This window comes from Drosophila nasuta, chromosome 2R (assembly GCF_023558535.2).
Source record: "Drosophila nasuta strain 15112-1781.00 chromosome 2R, ASM2355853v1, whole genome shotgun sequence".
Taxonomy (NCBI): Eukaryota; Metazoa; Arthropoda; class Insecta; order Diptera; family Drosophilidae; genus Drosophila; species Drosophila nasuta.
In genome coordinates this window covers 6383286-6410055 of record NC_083456.1, presented here as the reverse complement: position 1 = coordinate 6410055, position 26770 = coordinate 6383286, and the positions used below count along the sequence as shown (strand labels likewise).

The following is a 26770-nucleotide window of genomic DNA, read 5'->3' as shown; positions in this document are numbered from 1 at the left end:
AAAATTTAAATAAAAATACACAACCCAACAAATGCAACTAATTTGAGCAAAATCAGAAAAATTCTCAAGGGAGTAATATAACAAAAAGCTACTAACTGTACTCAGGGGAGTAATATGTATCTGCATCTGTATCTGCTACATGTATCTTGCCTATATTTTTAATTACTGTCCAATTTGTTCCACTTCCTTTGCCTTCAAAAGGCATTGAACGACAAGATGACAAAGTTGAAACATTTCAAGAGTAATACGAGTATGTATTTTACATACCCGGGCTCAGATTCGGATTCGTTTCGAGTCCCCAGCCACAATTAGCTACTCTGTTCATCTGCTCATTTTGCATGTTGAATGCTGCTTCTTTGTTTGCCTACAACGAGATGAGATTCACAGTCAACAAGCATCCCCAAAACGATGCCACACAGTTTGTTGACTTGCCACATGATGATGAACAATAAAAACAAAAAACAAAAACTGTTGTGAGCCCTTTTTTTATGGTTGGCATATCTTCTTTATGGTTATTTTTCATTTTTTTTATTTTTCTTAGTTCCAACATGTTGCCAATTTATTTGTGCTATTCCCAAGCAAACCCCACAGACTGTGTACTTAATTTTCCGTATACTACGAGTCCACTCTACTCTACTCTGAGCTGCTCTGCTTAACGTATCGCGATGGGGTCGCTGTGCAACTCAAAGTCCAAGCGACTTTCTCGCCCATATGTTACACACATTATGCTTACTTAACAATTAGAGACGCTCTTGTAGTTTCAGTAAATTGCTTTGTTCGCTGAAAATACTCTACAAAGATTTCAACAGTGGGTATATAGAAATATTGCATGAACTTAGCTCTGTATGAATTCGTTTATTTGCAGGGTAACTTCTCGCTGAGAGCGCTCTACTCTTTTGCTCTTGCTTTTTTCTACTTTGATGATTTTGCTTTAGACCAATATGAAGAGCAAGCACTGGCTTTGTGCTTATTTTGAGAGCTCTTTGCTCATTGAGCTGTGAATGGCGGTGAGTGAGCTTTAAGGACCAACTGGTCAACTGACCAACTTTGATGACGGCCAACAGCGGCAATGAGGGTTACAAGTGAGGCCAATGAATGTCATCTCAATGTCGATACTCGATACACATGCTAGTCGCATCCAATAATTGAATGCACCTGGAGGAACAACAAAAATTTACCCAAAAAATATACAATTGAAACAAATCCCACAATTGATCGATACTCGAAATCTCATATTCGTCTGGCATTATTCACGACTCAGTTGTTGTGTGCCGAAGATATTAATGATTACAACTGGGAATGTCGATGCCATTAAATTATTTTCATTTTCCTTTCGGCCTTAGATAAATTTCTTTATGCATGATAACTCAGCGTGAACACAACAAATGTCTCGCCCATGGCATTCGAGATTCGAATAGGGAAAACTGTCTGATTGCATGCAACACAGACACACACACACACACTTGCACAACGGAGGCGTTTCTACCCCCAATCCAGAACTCTAAACGGACCCGAGGCGGCATAATGCTGGCAGCAAATCAAAGACCCTTTTGACCATTTACTGATAACGAACATATACACAAAACGAGTGGCAGACAGACAGGGAGAAGGAGGGAAAGCGGCACAACAGGCGGGCCCGTAACATGGCATTTGTTTAATGGATTAAAAATAATACGTACGTTGAAATAAGAGACAGTCAGAGGCCGAGGAGAAGGTAAAGGGAAAGCAGAGCAAAAACGCTCGTGCTGATAAAAATCATAGCACGTTTTTCCACTGTGGCAAATGGAAAATGTGCGCGGCGTGTCATAAATTAATTTTCCTAAATTCTCAACTCTGAATTCAGTTTCTATACAACGATTCGAATATGGATTGAGCCTCAGATTCTTATTAATAATTATGCCATGTCGCTCTGATAGCACTGTCAGGACAACCCGACACACACAAAGGATTTCTCTTGCCTTTCACATTACTTAATAGTGGTGAAGGGGGAGTCGCGGTGGCGGGGTCTTATCAAAGGCGGATTGCCTTTCATTCATTGAAAGTTTTTTTTAGGGTTGAAAGCCCATCTATTGTGGTCGCAGGAAGCGTAGCCATGAAACAATCTTTTCCAAAAAATTATTATGCAAAAATGATGATTAGGCATTTTTATGCTTTTCTTCTTTCTCTTCGTACCTCCCTCCCCCTCTGCTAATTAGCAATTCATTCCGTGTACAAAACTGGCAAAACCCGGTGCCGCATGGAAAATGAGTTTGACAGCAACCACTTTAACAATATTTCATTCTACGTCGTCTATCCATCTATCTAAAAAGTTGCAGGTTTCGAATGTTGTTCTTTTAAAATAAAAGACTATTTTTAGTAACAAATTCTGTTACTTATAAGGTATTGTAAGCGCGTACAACATAAAATCTATGCCTATCTCAGAAAAGTAATGAAATTTTGAAATTGCAAACTAAATAATTTGCTGTTCATGCACATTAACTGCGGTAATTGGATGAGGTCAGGTCCTTGGGGCTAGTTAGCAATTAATATAAACAAGTGAAAAGTTTCTCAGTCTTCTCAGTCTGACAACTATTTTCTTAGCAAATAATACACGTTAAAATTTAAAGATAAGCTCGACTAGGTGGAACGAGGATTATTAAGAGCTTATTCTAAATTAATATTTGAAATGTTTGAATTATTTCCTATAGCCGATCCTGTGCCATGGCCATTCACAGGCCCTTTTTGGCACAATGCCACAACTATAATCGTATATTTAGTCTTTGTTCTGAAACTCGGACCGATGCTTATGACAAATCGGGAACCCTTTAAGCTGCGCGGTGTCCTTAAAGTGTACAATATATTTCAAATTATATTTAATACTATTCTGTTCGTGTTGGTAAGTTATAGCAAAAAAAAAAAATATAATTAAAAATGTGAATGTAATTTGATTTATTTTTCACTTAGTTTTCACACCTCATATTTTGGAGTAAAGCCTATCCAAATTTAAGCTGTATGGTGATGTTGCCAATTAATCATGAACTGAAGAAGACTGAACGCATGATTCTGTATTTGTACTTTCTCAACAAATACCTTGATTTGCTGGACACGGTCTTCTTTGTGCTACGGAAGAGCTATAAACAGATTACCTTACTGCATCTAATTCATCATGTTGTAATGACAACTTGCTGTCACTTCTTCATTAGATTATATGGATTCGGAGGACACCTCTTTTTTTCGGGAACTATCAACTCCCTTACACATACAGTGATGTATATCTACTATTATCTTTCATCTCAGAATCCGAATATTAAGCAAAGTATATGGTGGAAACAATACGTTACCATTCTGCAAATGGTTCAGTTCATCTTGACGTTTAGTCACAGTATTTGGACGCTTATGCAAAAAGACTGTGAGGTTCCCTATCCATTGATCTTTATAGTGTTGTCTATGTCAGGCCTTATGTTAGTTATGTTCACCAATTTTTATATAAAATCCTATTTTAAGAAAAAAACTACTTAGGTTAATTGACTAAATAATCTAAGCAAGTTAAAAAGCTACAATCTGTTATGCTCGACTGAGAGATACCCCCTACTCAATTTCAATAAAATGATACCAATGCAAAAGCGGTATTATCTTTAAAATGTAGACAATAAAAAAATCGAAAAACACAAAAGTATCAATCAATATTTTCTATATACTTCACATACACTCTAGATATACCATAGAGTAAAAAATATTCTTACCAAATTCATTTTTACGAATTGAAAATGCTGTGTCGTAAAATATATAAATATTTTTTGTTTAGTCCAAAAAGAACATCGGAATTAAAAGAATTTCAAGAAGATTGTAATATAAAGCCCCATAAATTTTAGGAGTAGCCTTGACACGTTGGTTATTTTTAGAGAATGTTATTTCGCGAATTCTGAAGCAATGGGATGCTCTTCAACTCTTTTTTTTTGTCCCAGGTCTTGAAAGTTAATAACATTAAGCCAAAAGAGATGGCTCAATTCATGGCCAAGCCTGAGATTAAAATTTACTTATTATTTTTAAGCTACATTTCAAAAATCATCAGCATGAAGCTAAGTTTAAGCAACATTGTAAATCAGGACTACGTTAAAAATATGAATTTAGAAGAATTAAATATTTGTGATCTAGAAATATATTTTTTGCCTGTTGAAGAAATATTCATAGGGTTTAGTGCACAACAATGCATCTCTGCCTCTGGTTTAATTAAAGAATAATCTAACAGCTTTAAAGTAATAATGGGACAATTTTATTTGAAACTTATTGACCAAATAACACAACGATTTGATATTCCAAAAAAGGACATAAAAATTTGGTTTTAATAACTACTGCCAAAGTTATTTCCGCTAAGGAGTGAAATATTATTCCACTGTTCAACGAAAATTTTGAATTCCTCTGCGAATCAGAGGATGACAAAATAATAAATTTGTGGAAAATGCTGAAATTATTAAACGATACATTAAATTGATATAGTTTTATTTTGGGATAACAATAAAAGTGTGTTCAAAGATCTCATTAAGTTTGTACACAACTTATTATCACTCCTACACAGCGAAAATTTTTTGCAATTAGCAGCATAATGCTAAGCAAGGATAAGATAAGATACTCATGATATGTCTCACTTAAATTACCAAGAAAGCCCCAACTGTTAAGCTGAAAAATGCATTGCAGAAACATGTTTTGTTATATTTTTGTTTATGTTTTTATATAACTTTCTTAACAGTTAAAAAACAAAAACAAGTAAGAAAGCTACAGTCGAGTGTACTCGACTGTGAGATACCTTAATCTTTATTGGCTCATTAAAAATTTTTGAAGTGGCAACCGTGACTATAGTTATTATTGTATGTGCCAAATCGTCAATCTATCATTAAAATATGCGGTGGCAGAACCGGGCGCTGCAAAAATTTTCAATTAGGGTTGGATACGAATATTTCTGCTAGTTACATACATTTTCGGTTACCACAAAGTTATAATACCATTTTACCCATAGCTAATAAACGAAGGTTGGCTAAAATCATTGACTGAACCCTCCTCGAACGTGTCGGGTGACTAGGTTTTCAAAAGCCATAGTGTTAGCAATTTATTATTATACTACACCAAAGTCGGTATGTGCCTGCTGCCAAACAGGGTCACCAGCAATCAGACCTAATACTACTGTAACAAATACAAACCGGCTGCAAGTGCACCAACTGCAAATGAACAGTAAATGGACAACGGCAAAATAGACAGGCAGGATGGAAGCCATCCTACATGACTACTTCAACTCCTTAAGTAATAGAACCCGGCAATGCCAATGACCCCTTGCCAGATAATGACAGGCATCAAAAGATCTACAAGACGGTCGAGGTCTGATTTAGAAAGGTGGGGCGTCTACCTACTGACAAAGTCTGGCATACCCAGAGCTCAGGGAGGTTAAGACCGATTTTGGCTTAGAAAGTGTGAGCCACTTATCCCAACTTATCTGACAATCCGGCAAATTTGCGATAACCCCATGGATTTTGCATATGTACTCACCATGTCTCCCGTAATGGAATATCCTTAAATATCCTTGTATAAATTACAAATTCTCATAATATTTTTGTATTCCTCAAATCAGTCGACAAAGAAATTGAAGTGAACTGGGTCGGTAACAACATCGATATGTTCACTAATCCAACCACATTTCTTATGCATCCTTAAAGCCTAATGCTTTTCATTTCAACGACCCACTGTCTGTCTAGCAGCGCATTACTAACAAAGTTGGAAATGCAACGAGTCCTCTGCGAATGTCCGGGACTATCTGAGCTTCTGCTACCATAATCAAGAGCGCCGTGGGTAACATCACTTCAAGATATTTCACCTCTACATTTCAGGTTGCTGTTGGCTTTTGCAATTAATGCATCCATATTAGCGACATCAGAGGTTTTAGTATCTACCGCCGTTTTAGCTACTATCCTTTCCGAGTCTGAGCCTGAGTAACAAGTTCTATTATTTAAAGGGTATTGTAAGTACGTACAAGATAAAATTAAACTTTGACCGAGTAATAAAAATTTGAAATAGCAAACTAAATAACAAGCTGTTCATGCACATTAACTTCGATAATTAGACGGGGTCAGACGCGTTGGGTTAGTTGAAAAGTCTTCTTCAGTCTGACAAATAATACATTTTAAATTTGAACGGCAGACGAAGTGCAACATGGATTTTCGATCTTATTCAGCACTCTACAAATAAAGATTAGAAATGTTTGAAATATTTCCTATAGCCGATCCTGTACCATGGCCCTTCGCTGGCGTATTTTGGCCGCTTGGCACAACTATAACCGCGTATTTAATTTTTGTGCTGAAACTCGGACCAATGCTTATGGCAAATCGAGAACCCTTTAAGCTGCGCGGTGTCCTTAAAGTGTATAATTTGTTTCAAATTATATATAATATTATTCTGGTGTTATGCGTAAGTAATATAATGAATAACATATTGAAAACGATATCATATTTCGACTTATTCTTTGCATAGGGCTTATATCTCTTACTCTGGAGTAAGGCTTATCCCGACTTAAGCTGCATTATGATATTGCCTCTCGATCACGAAATGAAGAACGTCGACCGCATAATTAATTACTTATACCTTCTGAACAAAATCGTCGATTTGCTGGACACGATCTTCTTTGTGCTGCGGAAGAGTTATAAACAGATTACCTTACTTCATCTTATTCATCATGTCTATATGCCATCAGGCTGTTACTTCTTCCTTCGATTATATGGATTCGGAGGTCACTTAGTTTTAACAGGAACTTTCAACTCTATTACGCATACAGTGATGTATATCTACTATTATCTGTCATCTCAGAATCCGAATATTAAGCAAAGCATATGGTGGAAGCAATACGTGACCATTATGCAAATGGTTCAGTTCATCTTGATGTTTATTCACAGCTTATGGACGCTTATGCAAAAAGAGTGTGAGATGCCCTATCCACTGATATTTATTGTGTTTTTTATAGCAGGCCTTATGTTAGTGATGTTCACCAACTTTTATATAAAATCCTATTTAAAGAAAAATACTACTACTACTAATCGAAAGATGTAAGAAAGCTAAGATCGAGTGCAATACATTATGGAATAAGTCTTAAAATATACCGAATAATTTATCGAATTCTGTAAAATATATTGAAGGCGGCTGTATATTACCATGATATCATAGACTACAAAATATATCAGATTGTCAACCAAAGTAAATAAGACCTGACAGCATTTTTATGCATTTTTATCATTATTATACCCGATACCCGTAGGGTAGAAGGGTATTATAACTTTGTGCCAGGCAATGTATGTAACAAGTAGAAGGAGGCACCTCCGACTCTATAAGTATATTCTTGATCAGCGTCAACAGCCGAGACGATCTAGCCATGTCTGTCTGTCTGTCTGTCTGTCTGTCTGTCTGTCTGTCTGTCTGTCTGTCTGTCTGTCTGTCTGTCTGTCTGTATGAACACCTAGATCTCAGACACCATAAGAGATAGAGCTATAATTTTTCGAGAGCATTTGATATGTTTGTTATGTTTGTTTGTTTATTTTTGCCACGCCCACTTCCGGCCCGCAAATCAACAAAAATCGAATAACAAGCGTAATTTTAAAGCTAGAGTATATAATTTTGGTACATACAATAATAACTATAGTAATTATGATTTCTGAAAATTTGGTTAAGATCAGATAAAAATTGTCGAAATTATTAAAGAAATACTTTTGTATGGGCAAAAACGCCTACTTACTAGGGATCTTAGTTGCTTAGGCTGACAATCTGGTATATTGTACCGTCTATGGAATATTTTGAATCGATATACCAAATATACCATGTGGTATATTTTTAGTATTTTTGTAGTATTGTTGGTATGCAATGTTTTGCATTTGGGTAGTGCGAATCGGGCCTCTCAGATCTCATTTCAATATTTTTGGGATCCTTCCGTTTCTTTGAATTCTTCTTGTTAGAAAGTAATTTTTCTGTGTGAAGTTTGTTTTTTAGAGGGTATTTCAAGCAAGTAAAAAGCAAATATAAAATCTATGCCTATCTCAGAATAGTAATTAAATTTTTAAATTGCAAACTAAATAATTAGCTATTCATGCACATTAACTGCAGTAATTAGATGAGGTCAGATCGTTAATATAAACAAATGAAAAGTCTCTAAGTCTTCTCAGTCTGACAATTCTTTTCTTAGTAAATAATACATTTTAAAATTTAAAGACAAGCTAGACGAGGTGCAACGAGGATTATTAAGAGCTTATTCTAAATTAATATTTGAAATGTTTGAATTATTTCCTATAGCCGATCCTGTGCATTGGCCATTCACTGGCCCTTTTTGGCCCAATGCCACTACTATAATCGTGTATTTAGTCTTTGTTCTGAAACTCGGACCAATGCTTATGGCAGATCGGGAACCCTTTAAGCTGCGCGGTATCCTTAAAGTATACAATATATTTCAAATTATATTTAATACTATTCTGCTGTTGTGGGTAAGTAATAGAATACATTTCAACCATGAATTTAATTTGACTTATTCGTTGCATAGTTTTCACACCTCATATTTTTGAGTAAAGCCTATCCAAATTTAAGCTGCATTGTGATGTTGCCAATTGATCACGAATTGAAGAACACTGAGCGGATGATTCTCTACTTGTACTTTCTCAACAAAATCCTTGATTTGCTGGACACGGTCTTCTTTGTGCTACGGAAGAGCTATAAACAGATTACCTTACTGCATCTAATTCATCATGTCTATATGCCTACTGCCTGCCACTTCTTCATTAGATTATATGGATTCGGAGGACACCTCTTTTTAACGGGAACTCTAAACTGCTTTACACACACAGTGATGTATATCTACTATTATCTCTCGTCTCAGAATCCGAATATTAAGCAAAGCATATGGTGGAAACAATACGTTACCATTTTGCAAATGGTTCAGTTCATCTTAATGTTTAGTCACAGTGTATGGACGCTTATGCAAAAAGATTGTGAGGTTCCCTTTCCACTGATCTTTATAGTATTGTTTATGTCAGGCCTTATGTTAGTTATGTTCACCAACTTTTATATAAAATCCTATTTCAAGAAAAAAAGTACATAGGTTAATTGACAAATTAATCTAAATAAGTTAGAAAGCTACAGTCGATTGCGCTCGACTGACAATTTCAATAAAAGCCAGTGCAAAAGCGGTATTATCGTTAAAATGTACCAACTAAATATACCGAAAAAATATTAAAGTATAACAATTCATATGGGATATTTTGCTCGCAAAATCCCTCGACTGAACCCTCATCGGGTAGCAGACATTTCAGGTACTGCCGATCCTAGCTGAGGGCTCTGCTCTTTATCAGAAACAGAATCCATGGTATGAGGTTTCTAGCGGTCAGACTGAAAATTCTATGGGAAAATGTTATGTCAGCCCAACAATTTTAGAGAATATAGAGAAAATAAGTCTGCGGCCCGCATTAAGGTGAGGCTCAGTTGTTGGCTAACCTGTCTACCAAAGACAAGGCGTTAAATGCGTGCCATTCCAAATGGCACTAAGATGCAGTCACCTACTAGAGACAGCGAGCACATGGGTCCACCAACAACAACAGAACAGACAGCAAAAAGACAACGGCACAGAGCAACGGTGGCTGATACTGCCAAGCGAAATCTCGCCTTTGCTCTCATCGACAGAGGGGACCCTAACGGAAAAATGTGGGCAGAGCGGTGGCGGTTGACACACAGTAAGCTGGTAGACACACTGGTTGTCAGGATGGAGAACGCCCCAGACAACCTAATGCCGATCTTTGAAGGTGCGGGCTAGATGAATTGGGTCAAGATTCCGACATGCAACGACTACCCAACGTTGCTTGGCTGAAAGCTGAAAGCGACCGTACCCAAACTGGACGCCTTATGGGGGGTCAACATCCGTCCATGCCGAAGGCAAAGGTTCTGTTTCCTATAGTCGTGCATGGCGAGCGAGCTCTTCAGCTGCTTAAGAAGCAGAACCCGGCCATTCCAACGAGTGATCGGTCCGTAATCATTCAGATCAACAAGGTGGCCGAGGATCTGTTGTACAAGCGCAAGGGGAAGGTGGAGTAGGGCTTATGGAGCGTTTACTTTCACCACTTATCCCAACTTATATGACAATTCAGAAAATTTGCAATAACCCCATGGCTCTGGGAGTTGTACTCTGTCTCCCTTGGTGGTATATCCCTACCCCCTGAAGGTCGTCAAAGATTATTTTTCTGCTAAAGAAGAAGAGAAGAATAGATTGGGCTTAATATTGAAAATTCCCATAATATTTGTTTGTATCCCTCAAATCACTCGACAAAGAAATGGAAGTGCACTTGGTCGGAAACTACATCGATATGTGCCCTAACCTAACCACATTTCTCATGCAGCTTTCAAGGCTAATGATTTTTATTTTAACGGGCCACTGTCTGCCTAGCAGGTCATCACTAACAAAGATGGAAATGTAACGAGTCCTCTGCGAATGTCCGGGACTATCTAGGCTTCTGCTACGATACTCAGAAGCGCCGTAACTAACAAAACTCTGCGATGTTTTACCTCTACATCTTAGGTTGCTGTTTGCTTTTGCCATTAATGCATCCATATTAGCGACATTAGAGGTGCTAACATCCACCGCCGTTTTACCTACGATCCTTTCCAAGTATATGCTGAGCCTGAGTAACAAGTTATATTATTTAAAGGGTATTGCAAGTACGTACAAGATAAAATTAATGCCTTTTTCGTACGAGTAATAAAATTATAAACTAACAAAAAAACAATTTGCTGTTCATGCACATTAACTTCTATAATTAGACGGGGTCAAATACGCTGAGTTAGTTAGCAATTGACATAAACTATAGAAAAGTCTTCTCAGTCTGACAAATAATACATTTTAAATTTGAAATACTGACAAGGTACAATGTCAATTTTCGATCTTATTCATCACTCTACAAATAAAGATTAGAAATGTTTGAATTATTTCCTATAGCCGATCCTGTGGCTCGTCCATTCGCTATCGTATTTTGGCAGAATGGCACAAAACTATACCTTCTTCATAAAATCGTCGATTTGCTGGGCACGGTCTTCTTTGTGCTGTGGAAAAGCAATAAACAGATTATCTTACTGCATCTTATTCATCATGCCTATAAGCCATCAGGCTGTTCATTAGATTATATCGATTCGGAGGTCATTTAATTCTAACTCCATTGCGCACACCTTTATCTATATGTACTGTTATCTTTCATCGAAAAGTTAAGCAAAGCATATGGTGGAAACAATACGTTACCATTATGCAAAAAGTCCAGTTCATCTTGATGTTTATTAACAGCGTATGGACGCTTATGCAAAAAGAGCGTGAGATGCCCTATCCACTGATATTTATAGTGTTTTATACCCGCTACCTATAGGGTAGAAGAAAATGTATGTAACAGGTATAAGGAGGCATCTCCGACACTAAAATGTATATATTGTATATATACGATCTAGCCATCTCCGTCTGTCTATCTGTCCGTCTGTCCGTATACCTAAATCTCAGAGACTATAAGAGATAGAGCTATAATTTTTTTCGACAGCCTTTGTTATGTTTGCTCGCAGATCAAGTTTGTTTCAAATTTTTTGCCACGCTTACTTCCGCCCCCACAAATCGACAAAGCTCTTTGTGATTTCTGAAAATTTGGTAGCGATCAGATAAAAACTGTCGAAGTTATTAAAGCAATACTTTTGTATGGGCAAAAATACCTACTTACTAGAAGTCTTAGTTGACTGACAATCTGGTATATTTTGCACTCTATAGCATATCCTGAATGTAGCACCATATCAATATACCAAATACACAATTTGGTATATTTTTAGGATATTGTGGTATACTATTTTGAGAATATTAACGCGATATTTTCTTTTTACTCAAAATGGTTAGCAGGTATCTCACAGTTGAGAACTCTCGACTGTAGCTTTCTTACTTGTATTATGTTCCTTCAATTTCACTTGTATTCTTGTTATTAGAAGATAATTTTTCCGCAGTGAAGTTTGTTTTTTTAGAGGGTATTACAAGCAAGTACAATAAAAATCTATGCCAACCTCAGACAAGAAACGAAATTTTAAACAAAACAATTTGTTGTTCATGCACATTAAATGGAGTAATGAAAAGGGGTTAATGCATAAGTTAGTGCAAAGTCTTCTCAGCTTACAATTATTTTCTTAACAAATAATGAAACTCTAGCCCAGACGCTGCTTCGACGAAGTGCTACGTGAATCGTGCCTACTTTTCAACGTTCAATAAATAAAGATTAGAAATGTTTGAATTATTTCCTATAGCTGATCCTTTGCCATGGCCATTCACTGGCATATTTTGGCCCATTGCCACAACTATAACCGCGTATTTAATTTTTGTGCTGAAACTCGGACCAATGCTTATGGCAAATCGGGAACCCTTTAAGCTGCGCGGGGTCCTAAAACTATACAATATATTCCAAGTTATCTTCAACATTCTCCTGCTGTCGTGGGTGAGTAATAGAACAAAAATATAATGCAAATATGATTGTACTTCGACTTATTCTTTGCACAGGGCATTCACTTTTTATTCTGGAAAAGACCCTATCCTGATTTGAGCTGCATTATGATATTGCCATTCGATCATGAAATGAAGAACACTGAGCGCGTGATTTCTTACCTGTACTATCTCAACAAAATAATTGATTTGCTGGACACGATCTTCTTTGTTCTTCGCAAGAGCTATAAACAGATTACCAAACTACACCTTATCCATCATGTCTATATGTCAAGTGCCTCTTACTTTTTTCACTAGATTATATGGATACGGAGGACACCACTTCATATTGGCAGGTCTCAATACCTTTACACACATCGCGATGTACGCCTACTATTATCTTTCATCTCAAAATCCGAATATAAAACAAAGTATATGGTGGAAGCAGTACATCACCATTCTGCAAATGGTTCAGTTCGTCTTGATGTTTAGCCACAGTTTTTGGACACTTATGCAACCAGGGTGTAAGGTTCCCTTTCTACTGATCTTTATAGTGTTATTTATGTCAGGACTCATGTTTGTCATGTTCAGCGATTTTTATAGAAAATCCTACTTAAAGAAAAAAACTACTTAGGTTCACAACAAAATTAATCTTAAAAACTAAGAAGGCTTTCAGCAAATTGAAATTGTGTAAAACCAAAGCAATTCTTCTAATGAAGCCAGTAGGATTGGAAAATCAATAAAAATATTTATCCCAATCTTTGATTTGCTTTTAATATTGTCCTTTTCAATGTGTGACTAAAGTATAATAAGCATGGCTTGTACTAAGATTTACGTTAAGCTTTTACTTCGGCAAGTTACCAGATCCTGTAAAATGTCTTATTACTTTTAAGGCATCCTATGAAAAACTCTGAACAAGATTTTTGATTCTTGCCAGATGAGTCCTTATATCCTCATTCTCTTATTTGTGCTATTTGAGGGTGCTATGATAATGATCAACTGTGATGTCTGTAACCTTCGAAGTGTGCGATTTGTAAACTATGTCTGCCCTTATAAACATCTAGATTTGCGAAACTATAAATGGTAATACCATTAGTTTTATCAACACATCTTGTTATTGTTGCACGCAGATTAAGTTTGTTTTAGATTTTTCCACGCCTACTTCCACCCCCGAAAATTGAAAAAAATAAATCGTGCAAAAGCAACTTTCAAATTATTTTTAGTACATTCAATACTTATAGTCTTTATAATTCCTCAAAGCTTGGTTGTGATCAGATAAAATGTTAGCAAGGCTTTTAAGAAAACAATTTTATATTTCAAAAAACGGATGCTGTAATCGGGTCTTAGTTGCTTTGGTTGACAATCTGCTATATTTTTAACTTTATGGTTTTTACACCCGCTACCCATAGGGTAGAAGGGTATTATAACTTTGTGCCGGCAGGAAATGTATGTAACAGGTAGAACGAGGCATCTTTGACCCTATAAAGTATATATATTCTTTATCAGCATCAACAGCAGAGACGATCTAGCCATGTCCGTCTGTCTGTCTGTCCGTCCGTCCGTATGAAACACTGGATCTCAGAGACTGTAAGAGATAGAGCTATAATTTATTTTCGACAGCATTTGTTATATTTGCACGCAGATCAAGTTTTTTTTTCAAAATTTTGCCACGCCCACCTCCGCCCCCGCAAATAAAAAAAAACGAATAACAAGCGTAATTTTAAAGCTAGAGTTACGAATTTTGGTATATACAATAATAAATTGTGGAAGTCATTAAAGAAATATAATACTTTTGTATGGGCAAAAACGCCTACTTACTAGGGGTCTGAGTTGCTTTGGCCGAAAATTTGGCACATTGTGCCGTCTATGGTATATTTTGAATGGTGTACTATATCGATATACCAAACATACCATTTGGTATATTTTTAGTATTTTTCAGTGTTTTCGGTATATTTTGAAAATGATACCGCAATATCTTGCCTTTATTAAAAATGGGTAGCGGGTATCTCACAGTCGAGCACACTCGACTGCAACTTTCTTACTTGTTTTTTAATGTAATAGTATGTCCATACACCAAATATAATAATTTTAGTATAAATTAAAGTATAATTAGTATATAGTATAGTAAAATTTAGTATTTTTGATTTTTAAATATTCTTTAGGAATCTTTTAAGAACAATACCGCTCTGCTGTCACTTTAAGTAACATGGGTTGCGGCTACCTCGACCAAAATCTTTTGAAGCTTTCTCACTTGTTTAAATTCTAAAATTATATTCCACTTCTCTATGAAGATATTTTATGTGAAAGGTATTTCTAGCATGTACACAATAAAATTGACGTCTACCTTGGACGAGTAATGAAATTTTTGAAATTAAAAACTAGACAATTTGTTTTTCATGCATATTGGCTGCGATAATTACGACGGGGTCAAGTCCTTAGGGTTAGTACATAATAAATAGAAACTAAACTTCACAAATAATGAAAGTCTAGCTCAGACGCGGTCTCGACGAGCGGCGACGTGGATCATTGGTCTTATTCATCATTTTAAAAAAATTTTAGAAATGTTTGAATTATTTCCTATAGCTGATCCTTTGCCATGGCCCTTCGCTGGCATATTTTGGCCCATTGCCACAACTATAACCGCGTATTTAATTTTTGTGCTGAAACTCGGGCCAATGCTTATGGCAAATCGGGAACCCTTTAATCTGCGCGGGGTCCTAAAAGTGTATAATTTATTCCAAGTTATCTTTAATATTCTTCTGGTGTTGTGGGTGAGTAATAGAACAAAAATATAATGCAAATATGATTGTACTTCGACTTATTCTTTGTACAGGGCTTACACGCCGTATTATGGAAAAGACCCTATCCTGATTTCAGCTGCATTATGATATTGCCATTCGATCATGAAATGAAGAACACTGAGCGCATGATTGGTTACCTGTACTATGTCAACAAAATCATTGATTTGCTGGACACGATCTTCTTTGTTCTTCGCAAGAGCTATAAACAGATTACCAAACTACACCTTATACATCATGTCTATATGGCAAGTGCCTCTTACTTTTTCACTAGATTATATGGATACGGAGGACACCACTTGATATTGGCAGGTCTCAATACTATTACACACATCGCGATGTACGCCTACTATTATCTTTCATCTCAAAATCCGAATATAAAACAAAGTATATGGTGGAAGCAGTACATCACCATTCTGCAAATGGTTCAGTTCGTCTTGATGTTTAGCCACAGTTTTTGGACACTTATGCAACCAGAGTGTGAGGTTCCCTTTCTACAGATCTTCATAGTGTTATTTATGTCAGGAGTCATGTTTGTAATGTTCTCCGATTTCTATATAAAAGCTTACTTAAAGAAAAAAACTACTTAAGTTCTGTGCACAGTTCATCTGAAAACCTAAGAAAACTTTTCATTTTTATCCAAATGAATTAGGTAAAGCGAAAGTAATTATCCTAATAATGACCATAATAAAATTAAAAAAAATCAATAAAGAAAAGAATTTTTAAAAACTCTATACTATTAAAAAATTCTTATTTGCATTATTTAGGATTGTTTAAAGTAATTTGTCCAATATGACGACTTGAGTTCCGATTTGTTGTGCGAATTATAAACTGAAAAAAACGGACAGGTCAATAATGTGAATATGAATGACTAGAGTTTTTAAGCCATGGATAGTAATAGTATTCAGATAGTAATAGTATTGTGTTTACTCATCTTCCTGAAAATTGGGACTTAAATTATGCCAAATCTTCACGTTCACAATTTATACATCATGCAGTTGAATATAATCTAAGCGAAAAATAAAATATTTCCACTACACTTTAACAAGTAAGATGCTGTCGAGTGTGCTTGACTCTGAGATACCGTCTACTAGGTTTTAATAATTGGGTATTATTATTAAAATATTAAAAAAACAAGAAACATCGAGATACCCATTTAAATAAAAGAAAACAAGTAAGAAAGTTACAGTCGAGTGTGCTCGACAGTGAGATACCCGCTACCCATTTTGAATAAAAGCAATATATTTTACGGTATTATTCTCAAAATATACCAAATATACTGCAAAAATGCTAAAAAAAAATATACCAAATGGTATATTTGGTATATCGACATAGTACCGCATTCAAAAAAATACCATAGACGGCACAATATACCAGATTGTCAACCAAAGCAACTCAGACCCCTAGTAAGTAGGCGTTTTTGCCCATACAAAAGTATTTCTTTAATAACTTCGACAATTTTTATCTGATCGGAACCAAATTTTGAGAAATCATAATTACTATTGTAGTTATTATATATACCAGAACTCTAGCTTTAAAATTACGCTTGTTATTCGATTTTTATACCCGCTACCCATAGGGTAGAAGGGTATTATAACTTTGTGCCGGCAGGAAATGTATGTAACAGGTAGAAGGAGGCATCTCCGCCCCTATAAAGTATAGATATTCTTGATCAGCGTCAAGAGCCGAGACGATATAGCCATGTCCGTCTGTCCGTCTGTGTGTCTTATAGCCTCCGAGATCTAGGTTTTCATACGGACAGACGGACAGACAGACATATAAACAGACGAACATAAATACCATTTTTGCTTTCCACTGTAAAACACAGATGAAATGAAGTTGTAAATATCTTTATATATACTACAATGTTAACTTACTACTAAATTTTCTCCCAGAATATGGCTATAAGGTAAAATGCAAAGTGGAAGCAGTCTAATACATCTCATGATTAACCACACTATTTGAAATCTTGAAGAAATTTGTGAAATTTAATGTTCATCATTTATTATTTCATATTTCGGAGTCTTAATTGACAGAAAATTACAATGTTCAACAAATATGTCTAAAATCTTATTTTCTTGGAAATCAACGTCAAAAGTTTATGAATTTTAGTTTAATAATCAATACACAAAGTAATTAATAAATTAGATTATATAAATTAAATACTAATACATTTAGATGCCTTATATAAATAAACGTAATCTGTATTGGACATTTAAATTACTTAAATACATAAACCAATAAAGCTTTAAAGCATTGGAGGTGCTTAACTAAAATGAACACGGACTCAGAATGGAACTCATATACCAATATATAGTCAATATTTTTCACAGACCGCATGCTGATCCCACTCAGCTGATCCTCTGCTCAAGTCCTTGGCCTATGCTCTTCATAATATCTTCATATCTGTTATTTGTGCTTAAACTAGGCCGCAAGTTTATGGACAATCGGGAAGCGTTCAAGCTTCAAAGAGTGCTTCAAATCTATAACTTCATGCAAGTCCTCTATAACAGCATACTCTTTCTTGGGGTGAGTGAGATTGAGTAGGACTTTGAAAACTAATGTAACCCCTGTCTCCTTTCAGGCAGTTTATTATCTCATCACATTTAGGCCTCACAATCTAAGCTGCCTAACAGTAATGGCATCAGATAACCCCTTGAAAAACACCGATCGCCTGCTATCATATGCATATTACATCAACAAATTTATCGATTTGCTAGACACTGTTTTCATTGTACTCAGAAAGAATTACAAACAGATCTCGGCTCTACATTTACTTCATCATCTATATATGCCAATTTCTGGATATTTTATAATAAGATTCAATGGGTTCGGTGGCCACATTATTGTCACAGGAATCCTCAATCTATTCGTCCATATCATCATGTATAGCTACTATTACTTTGCATCACAGCGACCGAATAACAAGCGTAAACTCTGGTGGAAACAATACATTACAATCCTTCAGATGGTTCAGTTTGTCATCATCTTTGTGCATTGCATTTGGACATTGATTCAACCGAAATGTGAGGTCTCCCGATTTCTCATCTACATGGTGATCTTCATGTCAGTAATCATGTTCATCATGTTTACCAACTTTTTCATACACGCCTATGTGTGGCCCAAAAACCATGAAATTACTGAAAAGCAAAAGAAATTTTAAAACTATTGTATGTATTCCCAATTGTAAAGGAAATTCTTGTCTGCCAAATATTGTCAAAATATGTGTAATATCAATTAATATTTACAAATAGCAAAGCTTTAAAAGCTATTATTCTAATTCTAAAAATATAGTTCACTTCGTAAAAAAACGAATAATTTAATAAATACTCGTATAAAGCTAATTGAATTGTCCTGTATGACATCCTGTAGTGGTTGCTATTATTGCTCATGTCTATCAATGTGTTCATCTGCCCGTATGAACATTTAGATCTCAGAGACTATAAGAGAGAGCTATAATTTGGGAAACTGAAAAAAAAAAACAAATTGTAAGAGTAGCGATTTTTGCTATATAGAATACTAAATGAAGTTATTCATACGGTATATTTATTTAAAGTATTGTAACGAAACAATTTCTTGCAACTTTGCTCTTAATTAAATTTTATCGCAGCTTGTTTGTTTTAATTATTTTAAAGTTAAAGTTTTCCTAATAAATACGCTGCATTAATTTAAGTTCCCGAACCGAAAGTTAAAGGTAATATTTTATGAAGCATTAAACCGAAAAACCACACAAAATTCACTCCAAATCATCAAATTAAAAAAAATTGCAAATTAATGGGACAGATTCAAACTAGTTCGTAAGAAAAAAGATTAATTTTCTTTCTCAAAAATTGTGTAATTTGATGAGAAAAAACAATTTTACACTTTTAAAAATAAGGAGCACATATTGGGTAGTCGAGCACACTTGGCTACATGTTTGTTTGTTTTCTAATAGACGAAAATTGAGTTTTAATTAACATAGATGTCAACGTGCATAATTGAGAATGGTTAACCCTGAACTGAGCTAAGGGTATTTTAAAGTTAAGCATTCGAGCTTCCGTGAATATTACTTCTATCGCACTACAATGTATCTTATTAAAATGTGGAATTGTATACAAAGTGTCGATCACAAATTACACTAGCAGCGCTTTTAAGCCTGGACTATGCACGCCCAAGGTCTTGATGAGTTTAATGGATATACAACATCAAAGTATATGCTAATATGGCATGTAAGCTATATAAAGAATATACAAATTAGGCATTTGCTCAGTCGAATTGCAGCCATCACGCTGCCCAAACTTGATCGTGAAACCGCAGAGACATAAATCGAGCTGAAAATGTTAGAAATTCTTCACAAGCCTCATGTAGATCCGGTCAAATATCCGTTGCTCGATGGTTATTGGCCGTTAACCATCCTGCTGATCAGCTATTTACTCTTTGTGCTAAAGCTGGGCAAGCTTCATATGGCCAATCGACAGCCCTATAATCTGGGTACAGTGCTCAAAGTGTACAACATCTTTCAGGTCATCTACAATACGGCGCTTTTTATTGCGGTAAGTGTGGGATTATTAAAATCTGAATTGCGTGATAATCATTTTTGTGATCTACAGATAAGTTACTATATCTTTTGGGAGAAATTATACGATTTCAAGTGTCTGTCAGTATTACCTTTGGATCACAGCCATAAGAATGCAGAACGCATAATAAGTTATGCGTATTTCATCAACAAAATTATCGACTTGTTGGACACTATCTTCATAGTATTACGCAAGAGCTACAGACAAATCACCGTCCTACATCTCGTCCATCATGTCTACATGGTGGCAGCCTCGTATGTTTGTATTCGATTCAATGGATACGGGGGTCATCCCATGTTTGTGGGATACCTTAATCTGCTAGTGCATAGCGTGATGTACTGCTATTATTACCTGGCATCAGTGTATCCCTCGATCAAGCAGTCGACGTGGAAGGAGTACATGACGATCATGCAGATGATTCAGTTTGTGATGATCTTCGTACACAATATTGTGACCTTCATGCAACCCAACTGCGATGTCTCACCCTATATGATGTCGTTAGTATTCGTGATGACATTAGTGATGTTGGCTATGTTCACTAACTTCTACATTCACTCCTACGTGATGGCGAAAGACCAAAGACAAGAGGTTTTCGACTATGTGAAACTGACAGAAAAGGAAACAAAGTCAAATAAAAAAAGATTAGTTCAACTTGTAAATTATGTTAGTCAATGTTCCCCCGGGTTTAATCTCTCTCATCTTCAAGTCATACTCCATAAGTAACTATTCTATTCTATTTGTTCTTGTGCCTTTAATGAGCCAAACGAAAATTGTTTCCTGCTAAAAATGCAAATGCGAAATGAAGCAATTATGTAAAATGCACACAAATGACAAAGGCATACAAGTGCTTGTAAAAAGTGCAGAAACAAATGAAAAGAAAATGTAAAAATGTAAAAATGTTAAAAGAAGCTGCTTAAAACTCCTCGAGAGCAAACAACAAGTAACAAACGTGAGACGACGTCAGATGACGACGACGACACAGATGTCGGGGGCACTCAAAAGATGAAACATAAAACGAAGCCCCAGAAGCCCATAAAAAACCACATTGTGCCGAGGCGCACTTAAAAATTCACCAACCATCAGCCTCCATCACCTCCCAAAACATCATCATACCATACTATATGGGGGAGAACAAGTCTTCACTTCTCTCGTCAGACTCTCAAAGTCGTCGTCGCTCTCCGCGAAATCCCATAAAAATTGCAACATAAAAATTAAACCACTAAACGCAGCAAAATTGCTGGGCTTTTGGGGCGCTGACAATGTGCTCAGATTGCTTTAGTTAACTTGTTTAATACACTTTCCTCAAAGGGGGCAAATTTAAAACAGAAATCAAGAAAATAAGAATTCGATAAATTTATGAATCTGTTGTATAGTTAAGCTGGAATGTTCTTTAATTCTTTTCTCAAAACAAAAGTATTCATACAGATACAGTCAAACAAATCGTTTCAAGAATTTGTTAATTAGTTTCTAAAATTTGTTACAAATATTGTATTGTTAATGGTATTTTTCTATAGTAAAGGAATAAATAGAACCAGCGAAAACTTGATTTTGTTTTCTGGAGTTTTGAAAGCGTATTTAAAGTTCTACTTGTAACATATTCATTTATTTTTATTTTGCTTAATGACTTTGACTTTGGAGTTTCATGGTTTGGTTTATTTATTTTATTTCATTTTGTTTTTTTTTTTTTTTTTGAGTGAGTGTGTGTGTGTGTTCACTTTTTTTGAGTAAAAAGTGCAACAGTTCATAAAGCGACCCCCAGTTAGTTGTTTTAAGTCGCCCTCACGTTCGCACTTCCATGGGCAGCTGTTGTTTGACTGAGTCTGTGGAGGGGTTTGAGGAATGGGTGATGGGGGATGGGGTGAGGGTGAAAGTAAGGGAAGCTGACGCTTAGTCGTAATAATATTCAATAATAATACATGCGCGCACATTCCAAATATCGCATAAAAAGCACTTGCTCAACATTTCAGACATGCTTCGATTGCGCCTTTAGAATTTAATGTGCTTATAATGCCGCCTGCTGGCTCTTGAGTCCAATTCCCTCCACCCCCTCTCTCTGCACCCCACCGACTGCGCAACCCAAACAAACCCAATTTGAAAACCCAATCTTCAATCCAATTCGAATTCGCATTCGACTCGGCGCACACACGTTCACGTAATTGTCAGTGCAACCCTCGTCGCAATTTCTGAGTCTTTAGCGGCAAATGATGTCAATTTCGATGCGAGGCATCCCCGGAGGATAAATGAAAAAATAAAAATATGTACATAAAAAAAAAATAAAGAGCGAAGACACGAACAACAACATTCAGATCATTTTTCCTACTCCATTTTCACAATTTCCCAATTCCATCGAAAATTGAACTTAATTGGTGCGTGAAGTGTGCATACTGAGAGGATTTCTCAACGCTGCCAGGCAACAACTGCCAACACTCATATTTTCCTAAAATACTGTACGACGCTCTTGTCTAACTTACTTTCTTACTAAGAGTATTGTTATTGTTAAGAACTTGTCAGTTGCTAAAATGGAGGGGAAGCCCCAAACAAGGCCATGTTCGTCTCATTATAATTTGCCAACAAGCAGACGAGGCAACATTAAACAATCAAATTGGACGACCGTTCACATACGAGGGGCGATTCAAAAAGGGAAACAAACATTAATGAAACATCTAGAAAAGTTTCGATACCAGGCTGAATAGATAAAAAATAAAGAGAAGTGAGAAGAGAGATAATAATAATAATAATAATAATAATAATAATAATAATAATAATAATAATAATAATAATAATAATAATAATAATAATAATAATAATAATAATAATAATAATAATAATAATAATAATATATATAATAATAATAATAATAATAATAATAATAATAATATATATATATAATATATATATATATATATATATATATATATATATATATATATATATATATATATATATATATATATATATATATATAATAATTATAATCATAAAATTAATTACAGTCATATTTGAGCACACTTTATTTATTATCTTGAGATAGATAGATAAAAAATTAAAGAATATAAAAAAAAAAAAATATTTGAGCACAATACAAGGGAATAATAAAAATAATTTATAATAATAATTTACAATAACGAATTCGATTTTTTCATTCATGAAGTAACAGCTGGCAACATATCAAACAGCAGATTTTGGGTTGGCCTCGGCAGTAAATTCACAAATTGAATATGTACGTTTTAAATATTATAGAAACATCCCTCGATGTCGCATAATGCTCGGGCAGGCATCCAAAATGATTAGCATAAATTCGTCTATGTCGTTGCTGGCAACGTTGTCGACTTAGTCGTTGTTCTCATTGTCGTTGTCGTTGTCAGAGTTGTTGTTGTCGTCTTTTGTCAACGTGTCTTGCATGGCAAGCAAAAAGTTTAGCAGCCAAATGCAGACAAGCCACGGACAACACAAGACTAGGATCTTGGGCTTGTGCTTTTGCTTCTGCTCCTTGTGCCTGCTCTGTGAGGTTCTAAAGGCTGAGGCATTTGGCTGGCACATGGAAACATGTGTCACCGAGGGCTGTCTACTTATTGCACGACTAATGTCAGTTGCACTCGCTATTCGCTATTTGCTTCTCTCTCTCTCTCTCTCTCTGTCTCCCCTTGCACAGCCTGCCAACAAAAGGTAGCAAACTTCCTGGCACAAAAAGCTTTTTAAACTGCAAAATGCAAGCTATGGCATTTCTTTAGGGGTTGGCATTTCTTTAGGGCGCTCGTAAGGCGTTGCCTGGACAGAAGCAAGTAGAAATAGGAATGGAAATAGGAATGAGAATGAGAATGGGAGCATGCTGTGGCTTTCTATTCAAGCGCAAATTATTTTCAAGGTGCTGACAGCCTTGGGTATGAATGCTCAGGGCAATGCCTTACTTAAGCCGCTCTCCCTAACTAAAGTTGCCCAAAGAAGGTGATTAGCTCTAAGACTAGCAATATATATAATATATTATAGAATATAGAAGAATTCTAGTATATTATTCATAGGGTAAGTCAAAGTCGAGCAGAGAACATTAACCTTTGTTACTCCATCTACAAATCTTACAATGGCTGCGACAGCTGTGTTGCATGTCCAACCCCAGGGCCAAAGGACTGCGTCTCTTAGACAGGGCCTTCTGCATTATCTCACGCATTGCATCCATTTTTCATAGCCAACGCCTTTTATTGATATCTTTTTAGGACTGTAGGCAATCTAATTATCGCCGGAGGCCACTCGAACCCCAAAGGAATTTCGAATGGCGGCTCATCAATTTCTTGCGATTGTTCTTCTTGTTGCTTGACGTTGCTTCGACTGAATACTTAGAGTTCAGTCACACACACACACTTCATTTCATTTCACTTCAATTCACTTCACTTCCCTTCACTTTGTACTCTGCACTCACTCAACAAACGACTCTAATCATATTTTAGTGCAAACCAACTAATTGTGGACGCGGTTGTTGCCAGCACATAAGGTTGACAGACGGACAAACAAACCCGGGCACTGAAAAACGGGAGAGCAATTTACACCTCGACTCGACTCAACTCGACTGCGAGTAGTATGGAAAATTCACAAGACTCTGTAAAACTCAAACCAAATATGCCACAAACGACTGCAAAATGCTCTGGCATAAAGATGCATTCTGTTCGAAGGTCGTTTACCTCAATGAAAAGTATTAAATATATTTACTATATGTATACTTAAGCATAGAAGTGTAAGAATAAATACTTTTAGAATATACCTGAACATCAAAATGAAAAATAATAATTGTAAATTGGATTGTAAATAAGCCTATTGATTGGTAGGAAAATTTCAAGGGTAATAATATACTAGACTAAAAAAAAAACACCTGAAAGTGTCTTGGGTTGAAAGATTGATACAAAAAAAGTAAAAAAAGGATCCCTATCTAAATCACTTTTGAAAGAGCTTGGAATTAAAGAATCTTATAATAATAAAAATAAAAAAACCTAAACATAAACATTTCTGACACTTCAGCTTTAGATCACACACAAATATGTTGATTATGGGAATAAGAATTTGAATAAAGAAGTTAAGGAATAAAGGTCACATGCTTAGCCACAATATGAATGCAGCTCTCCATTGAGAGCGTATTATGACGACGTATAAGAAGCGTCGTAGTGCGGACTCTAAAGACGTGTTAATGAAGCAGACATGCAGGCCAGAACTTGGGCCAAGTCGTGGTCCCCATCTCAGTCAGAGTTCCACTCGCAGCCTCTCTCTCTCTCTCTATCTCTGTCTCTGTCTCGGTCTTGGCTTTGGCTTTGGCCTTACTCTTAGCATTGTTGTAGTTGCTGAATGAATTTGTACAACTTGCAAATCATGTTGACTGACAATCCAACGGGGGAAAAAGGTCTGAAAGAGAGATGCAAAGAGGAGAAGAGGGCAGGGCAAAAGAGTTTCAAAGTGTTGAACATGGCGTATAAACAGGGGAACATATTGTGCCATACATATTATGAAAATGTGTGTCTGAGGCCCATAAAGGGGCAGAGAGGGAACTGAGAGGGAGCAGAAGGAGGAGGAGGAGGAGTGGGGGGAGCTGCCTGGTTCGCTGTTCTACTAAATCAACATCATTAAGTTTTCTGTTTATAAAGAAAACACTCGAGCATCGGTGCAAAGTCTTCTTATGTGCGAGTATGTTTTTTTCTCTCTCTCTCTCATATTATTATTTCTCTATTCATGTTGCTCACTTGTTCAGTTGCTTCGAGTTGGTTTAGCTTATTTCATTGTATTTACCAAAAAGTCGATAAGGCGAGCCAATGTTATTTTAAGCTGGTTGCAATGCAGCACAAGGAAGTTTTGCCCTGTTCTGTTCGCTGACTTAAAAATGCGGTACTGAGCACAAATTAGTATTGAACTGAGTTGAGTTCGAGCTAAAGTGAAGTTTCTTGCATATTTGCTTAGCCATTTTGACTGAAAACTAAAAACTGAGAAACTGCATTCATAAGTTAGTTCACTTAGGTGCAAAAGAAGCCAGGCGAGCGACGGAGTGTGAAGGAGGGACAGAGGCAGAGGCAAAGCCAAAGCCAAGCCATCCATTATGTATGTCGAACGACGAACCAAACAAAATGTGAAAGAAAGAAAATAAACAACAAAGTCACGAAATTGTTTATACAATAAATAAAGAGCCGTCTGTGCGTCCGCGCTCACCGAACAGCAAAAGTATCTTAAAGATACAAACAAGATTTCAGCATGGTGCACGCATGCCGAACATGCCTTGACTCTTGGGGCCTTGCACTTGGCACTTGGGACGACGATGACGACGACGACGGCGGCGACTGGGCAGGATGCTCCTAACGTATAAACACACACACGCAGAGAGACACCAGCATGCACATCAAATGGATAGACACTCGTAATGCTCAAGCATGTAGCTCAAATTACAAGCGGGCAAATGTTTAAATACTTGAGTGCTCAGCCCAAGCATCCGAGCATATTAACTTTTGCTTTACTTTGCTTTGCTTTACTTTACTCTCTGCTTTGTCAACACAACAATTCACTTAGACACACAGTTGCCGACAGTTTTAGTTCTGCTGCAGTTGCAATTCAGTCACTTGCCAGTTGCCAGTTGTCAGTTCGGTTTGCTGCCGCAGCAACTGAAAAACTTATTGGACATGAGGCAGCATCCCACGCTCTTTTTTTATTTCGTGTGGCGCCAATCGATTTTACTCGACATTCGCTTGCTTGCCTTGGGGCTGCTGGCATATGGGAATCTGCTAATCGCACAGAATTGAAAGCTGACAATCATTCAGAAACAGTTATTAGCTCAATCAATCCCATTTCAGTTCTTATCACACTTTTCGAATTTCAATTACATTGACAGCAGCATTTGACTTGCTTTAAAATTTGACTGCAATCGGCATAACAAAGCACTCATACTATCTCAAAGTTGATCATTTGTGCAAAGC

The 26770-nt window shown here is 36.2% G+C and overlaps 7 protein-coding genes across 7 annotated transcripts; all 7 read left to right on the top strand.

Annotated features, from left to right (window-relative positions):
- Nucleotides 1-2571: 2571 nt before the first annotated feature.
- On the top strand, nucleotides 2572-3664 carry LOC132785624 (elongation of very long chain fatty acids protein F-like). The gene is made up of 2 exons (XM_060791806.1): nucleotides 2572-2875; nucleotides 2944-3664. The coding sequence occupies exons 1-2, from the start codon at nucleotides 2666-2668 to the stop codon at nucleotides 3496-3498; spliced, it is 765 nt and encodes a 254-aa protein (XP_060647789.1). The 5' UTR covers nucleotides 2572-2665; the 3' UTR covers nucleotides 3499-3664.
- A 2501-nt stretch (nucleotides 3665-6165) lies between these two features.
- Nucleotides 6166-7222, top strand: LOC132785946 (elongation of very long chain fatty acids protein F-like). The gene is made up of 2 exons (XM_060792280.1): nucleotides 6166-6432; nucleotides 6496-7222. Exons 1-2 carry the CDS (start codon nucleotides 6223-6225, stop codon nucleotides 7066-7068), a joined length of 783 nt encoding a protein of 260 aa, XP_060648263.1. The 5' UTR covers nucleotides 6166-6222; the 3' UTR covers nucleotides 7069-7222.
- A 960-nt stretch (nucleotides 7223-8182) lies between these two features.
- LOC132786295 (elongation of very long chain fatty acids protein F-like) lies at nucleotides 8183-9214 on the top strand. Its single transcript, XM_060792788.1, has 2 exons — nucleotides 8183-8486; nucleotides 8543-9214. The coding sequence occupies exons 1-2, from the start codon at nucleotides 8277-8279 to the stop codon at nucleotides 9095-9097; spliced, it is 765 nt and encodes a 254-aa protein (XP_060648771.1). The 5' UTR covers nucleotides 8183-8276; the 3' UTR covers nucleotides 9098-9214.
- Nucleotides 9215-12223: 3009 nt separating this feature from the next.
- On the top strand, nucleotides 12224-12961 carry LOC132785864 (elongation of very long chain fatty acids protein F-like). The gene is made up of 2 exons (XM_060792160.1): nucleotides 12224-12494; nucleotides 12557-12961. The coding sequence occupies exons 1-2, from the start codon at nucleotides 12285-12287 to the stop codon at nucleotides 12794-12796; spliced, it is 450 nt and encodes a 149-aa protein (XP_060648143.1). The 5' UTR covers nucleotides 12224-12284; the 3' UTR covers nucleotides 12797-12961.
- Nucleotides 12962-14974: 2013 nt separating this feature from the next.
- On the top strand, nucleotides 14975-16007 carry LOC132785910 (elongation of very long chain fatty acids protein F-like). Its single transcript, XM_060792223.1, has 2 exons — nucleotides 14975-15249; nucleotides 15312-16007. Exons 1-2 carry the CDS (start codon nucleotides 15040-15042, stop codon nucleotides 15864-15866), a joined length of 765 nt encoding a protein of 254 aa, XP_060648206.1. The 5' UTR covers nucleotides 14975-15039; the 3' UTR covers nucleotides 15867-16007.
- A 1358-nt stretch (nucleotides 16008-17365) lies between these two features.
- On the top strand, nucleotides 17366-18607 carry LOC132785525 (elongation of very long chain fatty acids protein F-like). The gene is made up of 2 exons (XM_060791663.1): nucleotides 17366-17805; nucleotides 17861-18607. Exons 1-2 carry the CDS (start codon nucleotides 17569-17571, stop codon nucleotides 18437-18439), a joined length of 816 nt encoding a protein of 271 aa, XP_060647646.1. The 5' UTR covers nucleotides 17366-17568; the 3' UTR covers nucleotides 18440-18607.
- A 931-nt stretch (nucleotides 18608-19538) lies between these two features.
- On the top strand, nucleotides 19539-21181 carry LOC132786264 (elongation of very long chain fatty acids protein F-like). Its single transcript, XM_060792753.1, has 2 exons — nucleotides 19539-19808; nucleotides 19866-21181. Exons 1-2 carry the CDS (start codon nucleotides 19593-19595, stop codon nucleotides 20553-20555), a joined length of 906 nt encoding a protein of 301 aa, XP_060648736.1. The 5' UTR covers nucleotides 19539-19592; the 3' UTR covers nucleotides 20556-21181.
- The last annotated feature ends 5589 nt before the right edge of the window (nucleotides 21182-26770 follow it).